This window comes from Phascolarctos cinereus, unplaced genomic scaffold, assembly GCF_003287225.1.
Source record: "Phascolarctos cinereus isolate Bilbo 61053 unplaced genomic scaffold, phaCin_HiC Scaffold_4;HRSCAF=312, whole genome shotgun sequence".
Classification (NCBI taxonomy): domain Eukaryota; kingdom Metazoa; phylum Chordata; class Mammalia; order Diprotodontia; family Phascolarctidae; genus Phascolarctos; species Phascolarctos cinereus.
Window position 1 is genome coordinate 393591673 of NW_027555847.1, and position 16998 is coordinate 393608670.

A 16998-nucleotide genomic window follows, 5' to 3' on the forward strand; every position below is an offset into this window, starting at 1 on the left:
AATAAAAACAAAAACTAACCCTATCAGATACCTTTCAAGCTATGGCTTCGTAGAGAATTCTTTTTTTAAATTAAAAAAAATTTTTTTAATTTATTTTGATTTATCAAGAATCACTTCCACATGCTTTTGAGTTTAAAAATTTTCTCCCCCTTCCTCCCCACCATCCTCCCTAAGACAGCACACAATCTGATATAGGCTATACATATACATTCCTATTAAACACATTTTCATTTTAGTGGTGTTGTAAGTAAGAATTAGAACCAATAGGAAGAACCACCAGAAAGAGGAAACAAAACTCAACAGAAGAAAAAAAAAAGCAAATAGTATGCTTCGATCTGCATTCAAACTCCATAGTTTGTTCTTTGGATGTAGATAGCATTTTCTGTCACGAGCCCTTTAGAGATGTCTTAGATACTTGTGTTGCTGGGAAGGGTTAAGTTTGTCAATATTAGTCATCACACAACATGGCTGTTATTGTGTACAATGTTCTCTTGGTTCTGCTCACTTCACTCAGCATCAGATGAGAATTCTTAATCAAACAAGTTGATAGAGGTGATCACTAAAGATAAAATCTATAATTTAGACCACTTGAAATAGAAGAGCTTTTCCATGAACAAAACTAACGTACCTTGGATAAGAAGGGCAGTAGTCAATGGGGAAAAATGTTTAAATGAGATAGCTCTGATATCCAAAATATATAGGAAACTAATATAAACGTGTGAGACCAAAAGCCACTCCCCATTGTGTAAGTGGTCAAAATATATGATCAAGCAGGCACAAACTGTTAACAAGCATTTGAAAGATCATGCAAAGTCACTAAAAGTAAGAGGCATCAAATTCAAGGCAATTCTCAGATTTCACCTCACCCCCCAGAAAAATAGTAAAGGTGACAAAAAATGCCGAATGTCATTGTTAAAGTGGTTATGGAAATACCCTAATAAACTGTTGGTAAGATCTGTAAAATTGGCCCAGAGATTTTGGCAAGCAGTTTTCAATTGTTAAGAAAGTGACTAAAATATCCATACTCTTTGACCTTGTTATCCAGTGGCTTAGGACAGTACCTGACACATACTAGGCACTTAATAAACTGACTGATATCTCACTGCTAGTCACATACTCCAAGGAGGTCAGTGATAAGAAGAAAGGAGCCATAGAAACCAAAGTATTTAGATCAGTAGATTTTGTAGTAGCAAAGAACTGGAAACAAAGACAATTCCTGTCAATTGGGGAATGCCGGAACAAATTGTGGTACGTGAATGTAATGGAATATTGCTACGATCTAGGAAACAATGACTATGATGAAAATATATATATATATATATATATATATATATATAGGACTTACGTGAACTGATGCACAGTGAAGTAAGCAGAACCAGGAAAATGTACATAATGACTACAATGGAAAGAAAACCAATAAACAGAGAAAACTGAATGCTGTGAACTTACAATGACCAAGTTGGCCCCAAAGAAGAGCTGTAAGAATGCATTCCTCTTCATTCTTTGAAGAGGTGAGGGACAATGGGTGTGAAACTGAATTGATTTTTCTTCTTAAATGTTATTCGTTATAAGGAATTGATCTCTGGAATAGGCAGGGGGGTAGACTATATTGGGAAAAGTAGGTGATATAAAAATAAATATTAAAAGAAAAAAGAAGACTATTTAGGATGAAATCATTTAAAGTCTCAAAGTCTCCTTTCCTTATCTGTGAGAAGGTGATGATAAAACAAAGAAATTGGTTGATATCCAGCTACTCTGCTTCTTACAATCAAAACTTAATCCTAAGGGTAGAATAATTACTGATTAAGAACAATAACCACGCTGATTACCTTCAATAACCACGCTGATTACCTTCACTTCCTACGATTTTTATTATACATGTTTTGTATTACACTTATGTCTTCTCTTTAAATATAATTTCCTAATGTAGATTTGTATTTTATTTCAACAATGATGAAAAAAGTATATAGTTTATTAGAGAATGATAAAATATAGATCTATATGGGCATATGTGTTTATGTATCTCTCTCTATACACACACATATATAAATCATATGAGAATATATACACACATTTATATATGTGTGCTTATACACACATACCCATATGTTATATATACACATGCACATAGATACATATGCCCGTATGTATCTACCTGCATATCTGTAATTCTCTCATAAACCATACCTTTCATCATGTGTGTGTGTGTGTATGTATAACACACACACACACACACACACACACACATACACTCCCATATGATTTTAGTGATCCTTGGGAGATAACAGTCTGCAATATAGCTTTGATTGGCTCACATTGTTGTCAGTGTTACCTAAATAAATGGATGTTACTTTCTGTTCTGAATTTCTATAAGAATTCCACTGTTGAGGTATGAACTCAGAAAAAGTATAGTTAAAATTTTCCGTAAATATGGTTACAAAATTAAAATATACCATTAAAATATTGTTATATTTAAGTTAAATGTGTTATTTGAAGTTTACTTCTGTGAAAAGTGACTTGGTCCCTGGGCAGAAGCCATGGGATAAAAGCTGGGGACTTGGAAAGTTAGTAAGCAGATACCTTAGGTAGATGTAAGCTATTGATCAGAAGTGGAAGTTTGGAATAAGTCAAAGGGAAATATTTCTTTCTAACTGGAACAAAGACAGTTACAAGGCTTTCATACAGACTAGTGAGGGCATGATGAATAGTGTTGTTGTTGTTTGGCCTTTCTGCTTTGCTAAGGATGAGGGAAAACAGCCTGAGAGCTAGGGATTTGAAAGATTAAGAAGTTAATATTATTTTTTTTAATCATGGCCCATATGTAGGCTATTAGAAGCTTTTCATTAGAGAGCAAATCTGGAGTGTGTTTTGCCTTATTATAGACACATCTCATACAAGAAAAGTTCACTTTCTCATTAAGTCATAACAACTAAATTAGCTGTCATAATTAACAAGTGTAAACAACTAAATTAGCTGTCATAATTAACAAGTGTAAATGTTTATGATTGTGAGGCAGTGTGGTATAATGGTTAGAGAACTGACCTTGGATTCAGAAGACCTGAGTTCAATTCTTTTGGCTGCCACATACTCCTTGTGTGACCAAATGAAATCACTTAACCTTTCAGTGTCCCAATCAGCTTTCTAACTATAAATTACAAACAGTTTACTAATCTATATTGATGAAAGGAGTTTCTGTTCTGATGAAATGACGTATCTGGACTGCCCCCTCCTATAAAAAAAATTATGCTTATCTAATTGAATAACAGCATTTAAAATGTTTTAAGCAAAATTAATTGGGAAGGTGTACTAATCTATGCTTCTCACCTAACCTCATCTATAGGAAGTCAAGATATTTGGAATAGGAGACCATAGGGAAGCACTGTCTACTACTAGTGTCAGTTTTTTAGTCAGCCTATAAAGCAGTAGCAGATATCACGGAGAGCAAAATATGCAGGGTGTCCCAAGATATACAGCATATACAGGGACACTGTGTATATGCACGTAGATAAATATAAATGTATAAATATCTGTGTGTTTCTATACATCTAGGAATAGCAATATGTGTGTGTGTGTGTGTATAATGTATATACACACATATCTATTATATACATACATCTCTGGAAATCTATATTTGCACAAGCCATAATCATCCTCGATGTGTTAAGTTGGGGTTAAGATGAGTCACTATGGGTGGCTTGTTATTGAGACGTTCTGGTCCCTGACTCATTACAGGACTTTTTGTACAAAAAGGTCCCAGTGGCAGACAGAATTATCACAAGCCATTTCAGGAGAATGATTCCAGAATTAGAAGTGCCAGCCTTTATGGAATTTGGAAACTTAGTATGAAAGGAGAGTTTTATGCTATTACAACATAGAAAGCAAATTTCCAAACAGAAAAACTGATGATTCAGTAGCAAGTTCAAACATGGAAACCAAGAGGAACTATGTGGCACCTCCCTGCATCCATTCGATGAAAATCATGGAGATAAAATGTCAAATGTGGCGATCCGGAAGCAGGACGTCCTGTTTGATGAACATTTCAGTGGTGGCAGCACAGGCTGGGGAAGTCCCTCATCTTCTCAGGGGCTCATTTTCCTCATGGTGTTGGACTAGGTCAGGCGTGGGGAACCTGTGGCCTTGAGGGGTTCCATGTGGCCCTCTAGGTCCTCAAGGACAGCCCATTGATGGAAGTGATCTCTAAAGTCTTTTCCAGATCTAACAGCCTGTGATTTTATATAGGATCATAATAGTATGCATTTAGAGCTGAAAGGGACCTTAGATATCATCTTGTACACTTCCTTGTTTTACAGATTAGCAAAGTGAGACCCAGAGAGCCCAACCCATAGTCACAGAGCACAAATTAATTTAAAAAAAAAAGATATTCTAGATTAGGAGTCAGGAAGACCTAAGTTCAGGTCCCATCTCTGACTTTACTGTGTGATCTGGGGACAGGACTTTTAACCTCTGAACCCTTGACAACTCTCTAAGATTTCCAATACTGGAAAAAATTGCTTATTGATAGACATAGACATTGCCAGTGGTTAATTTTGTTAAATTGAATTTCAAACAAACAGGTAAATAGTGAGGGATGTTGCCAAGTTTGTCCATTAGCAGTTTGTCCAGTGAGTTTAGCTAGTAGATGAGCACTATTTAAGAAATCTGAACTGAATGTGTGTTCTAAAATGACAATTCTCTCTGGGTCTCAGTTTCCTCATCTGTAAAATGAGGAGGGTTGAACTCTAGAAGATCTGTAAGGTTCCTCTCAACTCTAAATCTGTGCATTACCCTTAGTGCTGTCATGTTCTCTGTAAGCAGAATGGGGAAGATCTCCCACTTATATTTGTCATCCCCCTACTGATAAGCCTTCAGTAGAAGGCTTTTTGTAGATTGGAGGAATGGGCAGTGTAATGCATTGTGTGGAGAAAATAGGCTTTTTTTTTCCCTCCAAAGCCTAGATCAGGTTAGCTCCTAAGGCCTAAATCTGCTTTCTTTGTAACGTGTACTTCAGGTGAACCAATTTATTCCTTATTTCTTCATTTCCAAGAACACAGGAAACTTAAAAGATCACAAAGGTAAAGAGCTTCCCTATTAAGAAAAACCATGTCTTCTTGAAAGTCTTTGAATCCTTGATGTATGATCCTTGATGTAAGAAGCTATTAGTGACGCTTTCTACTGATGTGCCTGGCTACTTCTTCTTATGCTTCCCTGTATTTTAAGTACCAGGGATGGAGCATAACTCAGGCTGGCAATGTTGGGCAGTTTGGCAGGAAGTGAGTGGGCCAATATGTCTGTATGTCTGTGGGTGAGCCCAAAAAGCCAAGTCCTAAAATGGGCTACTAATAAGGATTTCTAGGAAAGATAGCAGAAGTCAGCCTTTCAGTAAACCAACCTGACATTTTAACTGAATTACAAGGGCACTTAGAGCAGTGAACACTCCAGTTCTGTAAAGGGGGAAACATTTCATTTAATCCCATAAGTAAAGGTTAAAGTAAACTAAATGTACTGATTTGAATTGGTGTTTATTTTGTATCATTTAAACAATCTTCTTTTACTCCCAACTGTTTTCATTGTTTGTCTCCTGCCCTCTTTTCCTGTTGATATGTGGTGGGGATTTTTCCTATCGGTCATCAGAATAAGTTCCATAAGAAATCAGGCAGGAAGTAAGAAGGGCAGTGAATGATGTGATTACAGTTAAAAAGATGGAACAGTCATAATTACAGCATTTCACCCAGTTTTCAGATGGAGCCTTGTCAAGAGGACATCTTTGCTTTCTCAGCTTGGTTATACTTTCTACACCCAATAATAGTGGAAAGAGCATTAGATTTGGGTTTACAAACTATTAGAGCTGGAGAAGTGCTTAGCTTAGAGTTCAGTGAATCCAGCCCTTTATTTCACAAAGGACGAAACAGAGATTCAGGAGAGTGGAGCTATTTAAGGTCACGTAGTTAATAAATTAAGGCTTGAACTCTGGTCTTAATTTTTCTTGCCACATACCATTGCTGTTCAGGAGAGCTAGGTTCAAACCCCCGCTCTGATACTTAGCTTCTACTTTTTGATGTTCAGTCATTTTCAGTTGTGTGTCTGACTCCTTGTGATGTCATCTGGGGTTTTCTTGGCATGGTTTGCTATTTCCTTCTCGAGCTCATTTTACAGATGGAGAAACTGAGGCAAACAGGGTGAAGTGACTTGCAGAGGGTCACACAGGCAGCAAGTGTCTGAGGCGAGATACTTATAAGTAAAAACAAAAAAACAACCACTTTGTAAACCTTAAAGCCCTGTATAAAGGTGAGATCTTATTTATATATGAAGCAGCCTTGTATAATGGTTAGAGAGCTAGGCCTTGTAGTCAGAAAGGTCTGGATGCACATCCTGCTTTGGCACACACTAACTGTGTAACCATGGGCAAGTCACTTTATCTCTTGGTGCCCAGGTAACCCTCCAATCGATCAACAAGCATTTATCAATACCATGTTTTAGATATCATGGAGTGCTGGAGATACAAACAAACATGAAATGTGCCTGGCCCTCAAGTTGCTGATCTACCTCAGTGAAGGGAGTTCCCCCACACAAATGAACTCACAGACCCTGAACAAATCAAATTATTTACAAAGTCACACAATCCCAGGACTTCAAATTTGGAAAGGACCTTCCTTAGCAGCCATCTAGTCCAGCCCATATCTAAAAGAACCCCTAATTATAACATAGCTGACAAGTGGTTGTTTACCTAGCCTCTGCTTGAAGACCCCTGGGGAGGGGGGGAACCCATCATTGTCATCTCCAAAGGCAGCCCCATTCCGCTATTAGACGGTTCTGAATAAATGTTTGGAAACTTTTCCTGACATCAAGCCTAATTATATAGAACTCCACCTACCACCTGCCTCACCAACAGCCTGTGAGGCGTAGGGTACAAACATGGCAGCTGGGTGGCTGCATAGTAGGTAAGGCACTGAACTCAAGACTTGGGATAATCTGAGTTCAAATCCTCCCTTAGGTACTTATTAGCTTTGTGTTCCTAGGCAAGTCACTTAACCTTTTTCATCCTCAGTTTCCTCATCTGTAAAATGAGGGTGATAATAGTATCTCCCACACAGGATGGTTAGGAAGATCAAATGAGATTTGTATATAAAGTGTTTTGTAAACCTTAAAGCATTATGTAAATACTAGCTATTTTTATTATACACATTTTACTGATGAGGACACTGAGAGCCAAAAAAGTTAAACATAGTTTCTGTGACTAGAAAGTATCAGAGCTAGCCAGTCAGACAGTAAACAAGCATTTATTAAATGCTTACTGTATTCCAGGCAGTGTGCTGAGCACTGGGGTTACAAAGAAAGACAAAAATATCAGTCCCTACCCTCAACATGTGTCTTCCCAGCCCCCTCCCCATCCTGCTATCCCTCACATAGGCGGGTGGACAACTTGATCTGCCTACTCACCTTGAATATTAAAACCAGATAATCAAAAATTATTTTACTGAACACTTTGTATATAAGTGGATGTGGAGATCCAGTGCCTAGTAAAATGCTTGGTACATGGGAGATGCCAATAAATGGTTATGAACTGATTGATTGAATCAAAAAATGTGTTAAAGCTTTTGTTTTTAAGGCCCTCCTTGTCTGATTTTAGAGATGCCACTTCTACATGGAAAGTAAATTTACCAGACCTGCACCCCCAAGAAATCAAAGAAAGAAGAAGCAGTCCTATATGTATAAAAATATTTCTATCTACCCTTTTTATGTAGTGGCAAAGAGTTGGAAACTAAGGGGATGTCCATTGGTTGGGGAATAGCTGAACAAATTATGGTTTATAAATGTAATAGAATTATGCTATAAGAAATGAAGGGGGTGTGGTTCCAGAAAAACCTGAAAAGTATGATACGAATGGATTCAGAGTGAATTGAGCAGAACCAGGAGGATAGTTTATACTTTAACAACAACATTGTTTCAAAAAAATTTCTTTGAGACAGCGAAGTGGCGCACTGAATAGAGCACTGGCTCTGGAGTCAGGAGGACCTGAGTTCAAATGCAGCCTCAGATACATAACACTTACTAGCTGTGTGACTCTGGGCAAGTCACTTAACCCCAATTGCCTCATCAAAAAACAAAAAAAAAATTTCTTTGAGAGATTTAAGAACTCTTAATCAACCCAGTAATCAACTGTGACTCCAGAGGATTGTTAGTGCTAAACACTAACCACCTTCTGATAAAAAGGTGACAGACTCAGGATTCAGAATGAGATCCGTTTTTGGACACAGCCAGCATGGGAAGTTGTTTTACTTCACTGTGCATATTTGTTAGAAGAGTCTTGTTTTTCGTTTTTCCCAGTAGGGAGAAGAGAGAGAAGAAAAAATAAGTGTTTGATTATTATTTTTTAAAGAGAATTAGCTAACAAAGTAATGTGTGAGTGTTAAATGAGTAGTCCAAATAGTAAACGAAAATCCTTTTATTAGGTAAGATGTGATGGGAGGGGAGGAAACAAGTGTAGTAATAGTCACATTTTCTCTTCTGTCAAAGTCAGTTAAAAACATGATAGGAATATAAGCAACCACTGCACAAAATTGAGTTAGATGTTGAGGATCTTTTTTGTCTTTTTTTTTTAAGCTATATTAGGGCTTGTGTTTGGATTTCTTGCCTTCTGCTTAATCTAGTTGTCTGTCTCTTTCCAAAGAAAGATTCAGAGAATCCCACAAGGGAATCTCCTGTTGTAGTTCTGGGCCAGGAAATGTTTCTGGGCAATGCTGTGAAAGAATTGGTACTAGAGATATTTTGAAGAGAAAGGAATAGAGAAAGAGGCATGGATTTATAAGAGGAACAATTTTAGACCCAAATGTACCATTAAGAGAAACAAAACGCTGCCTGGGAAGCTCAGAGGGAGGGAAAATGTAGGTAGATATACTAGAAAAGATTAAACCTGATGCCAAAAGGGGATCTTGGCAGAAAATATAAAAGAATTATAGTACAACAAAGCCTGTGGCTAAGAAAATATTCTATTTCTGAGTGTCCGTTCACTTCTCATAAACTATCTAGCCCGTGAAAGAACCTAAGGACAGGAATAAGTTGGCAGCAGGCAGCAGGACCATTAGCTGGTTGGTGGGATGCAATCACAGCATTTATGGCTAACTAGCCCAATAAAGACACAGCTATTTTGGAGAAGAGAGGTAGAGAGAAGGCCTGATTAATCAGACAAGTATTTCGTGAATGTCTGTCCCAGGGGTGAGGAACCTGCAGCCACGTGTGGTCTTCTAGGCCCTCGAGGGCAGCCCTTTGACTGAATCTGAACCTCACAGAACAAATCCCCTTAATAAAAGGATTTGTTCTGTAAAACTTGGACTCAGTCAAAAGGCTGTACCTGAGGACCTAGAAGGCCACATGTGGCCTTGAGGCTGCAGGTTCCCCAACTCTGGTCTGTCACATTCTTGCTATGGATCGCAGTCTGGCCTCTTGATTCATCAGGCCTTTTTGTGACGTAAATTTCTAGTATTTAAGGTTGGTGTGGCCTGCCCTTCCTCCTTCTTTTAGCCATAGTAAACTCAAAGTCTATTTAGTAACCAGGCAGTATGGCATAAATGAACGAACATGTGCCCTAGGAAGTCAGATGACCTGAGTTTGAGACCTAACTCTGATACTACCTGTCACTCCAGACAGGTTAAATTGGGGGAAATTAGTACTTTCACTACCTACCTCACAGGATTGTTGGGAAGAAAACATTTGTGAGCCTGAAAGCAGTGTGTAAATATGGGTTATTATTATATCTTTATACACAGGATTCTGTCGATGAATTTAGATTATTTGTGTCAAATGGATATGGGAAATTTTGCAGCTAGTGGCCAGTGACAGAAATCAAGGAATTTATTTTGAGATTTGGTCTAAAAATTCTTTGTTGTAACTCTTTCAGACTGATGTAATGCACCAAAACATATATGATTATATTCATGTGGACGACCGCCAAGATTTCTGCAGACAGCTTCACTGGGCCATGAATCCTCCCCAGATGGTGTTTGGGCAGCCATTACAGTCAGAAACAGGTGGGTCAGAATCAGGCACTAGATGGAAAAATCCACTTGTGCTGGAAAGTCCAAACCGGTGTTGTTGAAACCCTTTGCCAACCTCAGTTTGGCCTAATTTTATTCTCCTGACGGCAAACACATTACAAATCTAGGTTGGGATCTTGGTGAGGGAGAGTGGCTCCTAGGGATGGAGCTGATGACTCTCTTCCCTGTGATTAAATGTGGAATCACTCCTGCAATCTGGAGTAATTGAGCCTACCTATTCATGATTCCAGGCCTCAGAATCTTACAGCCTCTTAAGTTGGGGAGTGGGAGGAGGAAGGAACATTGTTCTTCCTGGATGCCTCCATGACGTCCAGTTAACTTTGTAAGTTGCCCATTTAACTTGATAAGTTGTCTCTATGGAATCTGTCTTTTATGGTTTCTACCAAAGCAACATGGTGAATACCTCCTAATCTAGGGCTGTAACAATAGGGGCTTATAATCTATTAAGGGAATGCACACAAATATATGAGTCACTATATTGAAAATCACTGAATGACATACTCTGTTTGCCTCATACTTGACTATGTTACTCCATACATCTATAGTTTACTTCTTGCTTTTTCTTCTCACTCGTATTTAGGGATAACTTTTTTGTTGCAGGTTGAGCAGTGCTCCCAAAGAGTTTAGAATGAATCACAGGTGTTTCTAGATCAACTCATGAAAATCGGACCATGACCAGTCTTGGGTGTTTCTTCTCATACACCCTTTTTCTTCCTATTGCTCTAAGTTAACAATCTCTGTCTTGAGAGGAAGTGTGGTATACTGGATAGAGTCCTGGATTTGGAGTCAGGAAGTGTGTTCAGTCTTTTTTCAGTCATGTCTGACTCTTCATGACCCCATTTGGGATTTTCTTGGCAAAAATATTGGAGTGTTTTGCCATTTCTCTCTCTGGATCGTTTTAGAGATGAGGAAACTGAGGTAAACAGGGTTAAGTAACTTGCCAGGGTCACACAGTAAATGTCTGAAGCCAGATTTGAACTCAGATCTTCATGACTTCCTATCTCCAGGCTGTGCACTCTATCTACTGTGTCACCTAGCTGCCTTGAAGTCAGAAAAACCTAGGTTCAAATTGTGACTCTTATGTGCTAGCTGTGTGAGTCTGGGAAAATATTGACTCTTTCTATGCCTCAGTTTCCTTATTAATAGAATTGATTAGAATTAGAATTAATGTCCTCTGAGATCCTTTCTAGCCCTCAGTGTATAATCTGTATCACTCTACACCACCTCATCTCTTTTCTCCCTCTTCCTACATGCAATCTTATTCCTTTAGTATTATCCCAGGATATCAGCTATTTGTTTAGATTCTTTGTCCAGCTGTCATCTCCAAATAGTTGGAATACTCCCTCTCTACTTCTTTCTATCCACCTATCCAACAAACCATGATACTTGACTTCTCTTTTTTGAATTTTTCCTGGAAACTTTTCTTCCCTAAAAATAGCTATTTATAGATTGCATCTTGCTGGATGCTTAGAGACCACTGTACCTGCATGTGATACTTTTCTAGTTATAAAATGATTATTCACTTTCTGTCTTTCTTGCCTGAGATAAAAACTTCCTCAGGCAACACCTATTTATTTTTTAAATTTATTTTATTAATTTATTTTGATTTATCAACAATCACTTCCATATGCTTTTGAGTTTAAAATTTTTCTCTCCCTTCCTCCCCACCACCCTCCCCAAGACAGCGCACAATTTGATATAGGCTATATATTTACATTCCTGTTAAACATATTTTCACATTAGTGAAGTTGTAAGTAAAAATTAAAACCAATAGGAGGAACCATCAAAAAGAGGAAACAAAACTCAACAGAAGAGAAAAAAAATGATAGCGATTCAACTTCCATAGTTCTTTCTTTGGATGTGGATAGCATTTTCCATCACTAGGCCTCTGAAGATGTCTTAGATCCTTGTATTGCTGAGAAGGGTTAAGTTTATCAATATTAGTCATCGTACAACGTGGCTGTTATTGTGTACAAAGTTCTCTTGGTTCTGCTCACTTCACTCAGCATCAGACCATACAAGTCTTTCCAGGTTTTTCTGAAGTCAGCCTGTTCATCATTTCTTACAGCACAATAGTATTCCATTACATTCATATACCACAACTTGCTCAGGCATTCCCCAGTTGATGCGCATCCTCTCAATTTCTAATTCTTTGCCACCACAAAAAGAGCTGCTATGAATATTTTTGTGCATGTGGGTCCTTTTCCCATTGTATGATCTCTTTAACACCTATTTATTTTGATGGAAGGGACTGACACTTCTTAAATTTGTGCAAAATAAAAATGTTGAAATACGCTGCTAAGAGCTGTGAAGCCCTACTCATTCAGTACTGTGTATTCTGACATAACATTTTCTTTGTGAGTCGCACTCTGCTAGGTGATCGGAGGAATGTAAAATAAATAGACATACTGTCAGATCCTGTAGATCACACTATCCCTGGGGAAGGGAGATAGACCTGTAGTGATGGCAGCAACCTTAGAAGTCATTCAGCACAGTGCTGTCATGGAACACATAAAGAAACTGAGGCCCAATAAGGTGAAATAGCTACCCCTTCTAAGGTCACACTAAAAGCCAAAAAAAAAGAAAAAGGGAAATTCAGGATTCTAGGCCAAGTTACCTGATTCCCAAGTGTTCTGTTAACCCCCCTTCACTGATCTTATGTATATACATAAGTAACTAGAGAACAAGATAATTCAGAGGAAGGAAAAGATCAAATGTAGGATGGTTTGTTTGGAAAGGCTTCAAGGAAAAAGTGGTCCTTGAAAGAAATTCAGACTTTGGATTGGCAGAAAGAAAGGAAAAGGGTATATGATGTGACCATCATTAGTATTTTACCAGTGGAGAAACTAAGGCACATATAGAAAGCTAAGTAATTTGCTCTAAGTCAGGCAGAAATTAAAAGGCACATTTTGAATTTAATACTCGGGGATTTGACTATATAGGTGAGAAAGCCTGTCACCTCACCAAAGTCCCAAAATGAAATAAAATGATATACACAAAGTGAGTGTAAACTGTTAGGGAAAGGCACAGTGGAAACTAGATGACGTAGTAGCAACTTTTTAAATGTTAAGTATTCTTTTGGACAAGCTACATGTCTGAGACACATTTTGCAAGTTTCACATTTGAAGAAAAACAAAATATGCAAATCATGATCTTTTACTTTTCTTTTGTTCACCTGTCCATGTTTTTATATGGACATTATTGTCAGACACACTTTGTCCTCCACTGTTATTGGCAGGAGAAGAATACATACTTGATAAGCTGCTTAAAGCACAAGAATGTGACAGTATGTCAACGGAATACTCTGCCTTCCTAACCCGATGTTTCATCTGCCGAGTTCGCTGCCTGCTGGACAGCACTTCTGGTTTCCTGGTAAGTAAAATTTGTTAAGGAGAAAAAAAATTGTGGCTGAACAACATTCTAATGACTGACTTTTCTCAGTAATCTGAAAACAGTATGGTGAATGATATAAAGGCATAACTTCTTTGGAAGGGGAAAGAAGAGAATAGGAATAGAAAAGGAAGTGGGTTATTTGAACTTTTCAACAAATTCAAAAAAGGGAATCTGTGATTTGGTTTATATAAGAAATTAGTCATGAGCAACTTCAAATAGGCAGATTTCAATCCATCTATGACATAGTAGACAAATCCCAAGTTGCTACCCCAAGTTGCTACCCAGGATACATAAAAGTTAAGTGATTTGCCCATGGACAAACATCTAGTATCTGTCCAAGGCTGGATCTGAACCCAGGCTTTCCTGATGCCAAACCCAGCACTCTTTCCATTGTACTTCATCTTTTTTACTTTAAGTAATGCTTATTAGTCTATCATCCTAGATATACTTAATGATAGGCTTTTGTAGTTATATAGATTTGTATTAAAAGTACCCCCTTCTCCTTCAGGGTCCTCTAAATGCTTCTTGTCCAAAAAGCTTTTAATTAAAGTAGGCATCATCCAGTTCCCTATATGTCAGTATCACCACGCAGTTCCTTAATCTTCATGCCTATAATCTGACCATCTTCCATATCACATGTAATGAATATGAATAGTACAATTCTTTATTCATAATAGCCAATCAGTAAATCATAATGAATGAATGAAAACAATGTGTGTTCTGTTCATAAAGTGACCATTCATCCAATACCACCATTGAACAAGATAGTCTTGATTATATGGTGGTAAAGAAGACGAATAGGCACTAGCTCTGTGATTTCAGTGGTATGAGGAACGCTCAGTTGGGAAAACTCTATCAACCCAGATTGACACCTTCTCTTTAATGGATAGTCCTAGAAAGCTGCCTATAGCCCTAAAAGGAGCCATGACTTGTCCTGGGTCACACAGCTCATATGGGTCAGACATGGGAACTGAACCCAGATCCTCCTGGCTTTGAAATGAGCTGTCTTTCAACTGCCTCACAGTGGTAAAACTTCTGGAAAATGCTGGGAATCCTTCCATAGACTGCTTATAATGCATCTTCAGGTTTAATTGTGTTTCTATTTAAAATATAGTATGTGTGCTTTTTTTAACTATACTTCCCCCATCCTACAGAGGAAAGCATCCTGACCAATAGCTTCATGTCTCTACCTGCCAGGAAACAAGGAAGAAGAAAAATCTGTCAGTTACTGCTGGTATAAATAGTCAAAACCACCACTGTGTTCCTTAGACTTTTCATTTCTCTCAAGTTTGTGCCATGACCATTTGGAAGTATGTTTGTTAATAGTTTGTTCACATTATATTAGTTCGTATTTATGTAATAAAAAAAGGTTTCCGAGGCACTTTCTGTACAATAATGTAAGGTGCATAAGGCAAAGTTTATTGCTTCTATTTTACAAGTGAAATTGCTGTTCCAGGGAGCTAAGTGACTTACTTGCCCAAGTTCATTTAGGTGGTCAGGGTCAGAGCCAGGATTTGCATCTTGCTCCCTTTCCTCGTACCTTGGTACCTGCTCTTGGCTCCCAGAAGAAAAGTCTCTGGCCTGTAGGGATCAGGCACCTGGAATTCTGTACTTAACTGCACTACCAACAGCAAAGCACCAAAGCTTCTGATGATGTAAGAGGCTGAGACTCTGAGATACTTCAGTGAAAGTCCTTGTGTGTGTGTGTGTGTGTGTGTGTGTGTGTGTGTGTGTGTGTGTATATATATGTGTGTGTGTGTGTGTGTATGTGTATATGTATATATGTGTGTGTGTGTGTGTATGTGTATATGTATATATGTGTGTGTGTGTGTATATATATGTGTGTGTGTGTATATATATGTGTGTGTGTGTGTGTGTGTATGTGTATGTATATATGTGTGTGTGTGTATATATATATGTGTGTGTGTGTATGTATATATATGTGTGTGTGTGTGTGTATATGTATATATGTGTGTGTGTGTGTATGTATATATATACACAGAAAGCATGATTGATATTTTAACAGGGTGGGATGTACATGCTAGAAATCATAATGGACTCTGGGAAGAACACAGTGGTATAGGATACTACTTTCATAGTTCATGTAAGGGCTGGAAATATAAGACTCTCATAGGGGGACCAATAATATGTTGTGTTTTGTTTTATTAATAGCCAAGATTAGATTTAGCCAGTGTATGACAATATATTATAGGACCGCTTCCTTTGCTGAGATGCATCCTATGTCTCATTACTACATTTATGGAGAATTAAATTAATACTTTTTCTTCCTATGTACTCTTTGAGACCTAAATTCAATCATGACATTAGAGAATTGAGATTTTAAAAGTGAGGGTAGCCCAAAAAAAAAAAAAAGAAAGAAAGGGACCATGAAAAGCAAGAAATAAAAGACATTAGTTTAAAAAACTAAAAAGTATTTAGTTCATGTCAGTTTTTAAATGGAAAGAAAGGAGAAGCGAATTCTTCACATGTGAATGAGAAGTAGCTGAAAAAGTAGGCAAAGTACATAGAGATTACCAGGATGTAAGGGGGGATGGCTTACAAATAAACTTAGTAGCCAAAAAAAATTATGCCCATAAAATTTCTAAGATTCCCAGATACTCTGTAGTAAGAGTGAAGCTGAGATGTACCGGTGATTTCCAGACACTTATGGATGTGGGGCTTGTCTAAAACAAATCATTAAACAAGAAGATGGGTATGGGGATTTGAGTTAGTACAGAGGCTGTCAAGAATCACCTTTTAGCCTTACTTTCAAAAAGATTTTATTTTCAATTGTATGGCAAAATTCTAGGAAGACGAAAATCTTCTCTAGAAAGAGAAGAGAAGTGAGAAAGAGGCAGAATGAGGACCTAGTGAGAAGAGGAAGCTTACTTAGGGTTCTGAAAAAGTATCATCTCTCATGCCTTTTGAAGAAAACTCTTCATCTGAAAATATATCTCACGTTTTCAGACTTTTTGGTTGCTGTTGGCAGAAGAGGTGTGATGGGATCTGTGTGCTTGGGGCTCTTTACAAAATGAGATCTGTTTGTGATGATGATGCCTTTGCTAAGATAGTTTTCCTGCTTTTGCAAGGAAACTGATGAGAGGACCATAGATTTAGATAGAAGAACTTTGGAAGTCATCTGTTCCTACTCCCTTATTTGACAAATGATGAAATTTAAGATCTGGAATGACCTGCTCAGGGTCACACAGTAAGTGGCAGGGTCAGTTTTGGAGCCCATGTCCTCCAATCCCAAATCCATCCCACTTTGCATTGTGCCGTTTTAGCATCTCCAATCTCCTGTGGCCTTTGGCGTCTAGTCACTAAAGGATAACAGTAACTGGAGAAGAGCTCAGACTTTCATCTGTACTCCTAGTCTACACTTTCTTGGTAGAAAGGAATGAAACAACTGGCAATATCTGGAGAGTATCCATTTGATCAGGACTATATTCCGTTCTTATCCACTCAGACTGAGCTTTCTTGCTTTATCTCACTCAGAGTTGGCTTAAAAATAAAGTCCTTAAAGTTGCAGTCCACTCTCATCATGACTGATAAT

At 37.9% G+C, this 16998-nt stretch overlaps 1 protein-coding gene across 1 annotated transcript in view; it reads left to right on the top strand.

Moving 5' to 3' along the window:
* Window positions 1-16998, top strand: part of AHRR (aryl hydrocarbon receptor repressor) — a 261892-nt gene that overhangs the window by 209475 nt on the left and 35419 nt on the right. Inside the window, exons 6-7 of the mRNA XM_020985671.2 lie at window positions 9896-10025; window positions 13291-13424. Coding sequence (XP_020841330.1) covers window positions 9896-10025; window positions 13291-13424 — 264 coding nt within the window. The remainder of the gene's footprint in view (window positions 1-9895; window positions 10026-13290; window positions 13425-16998) is intronic.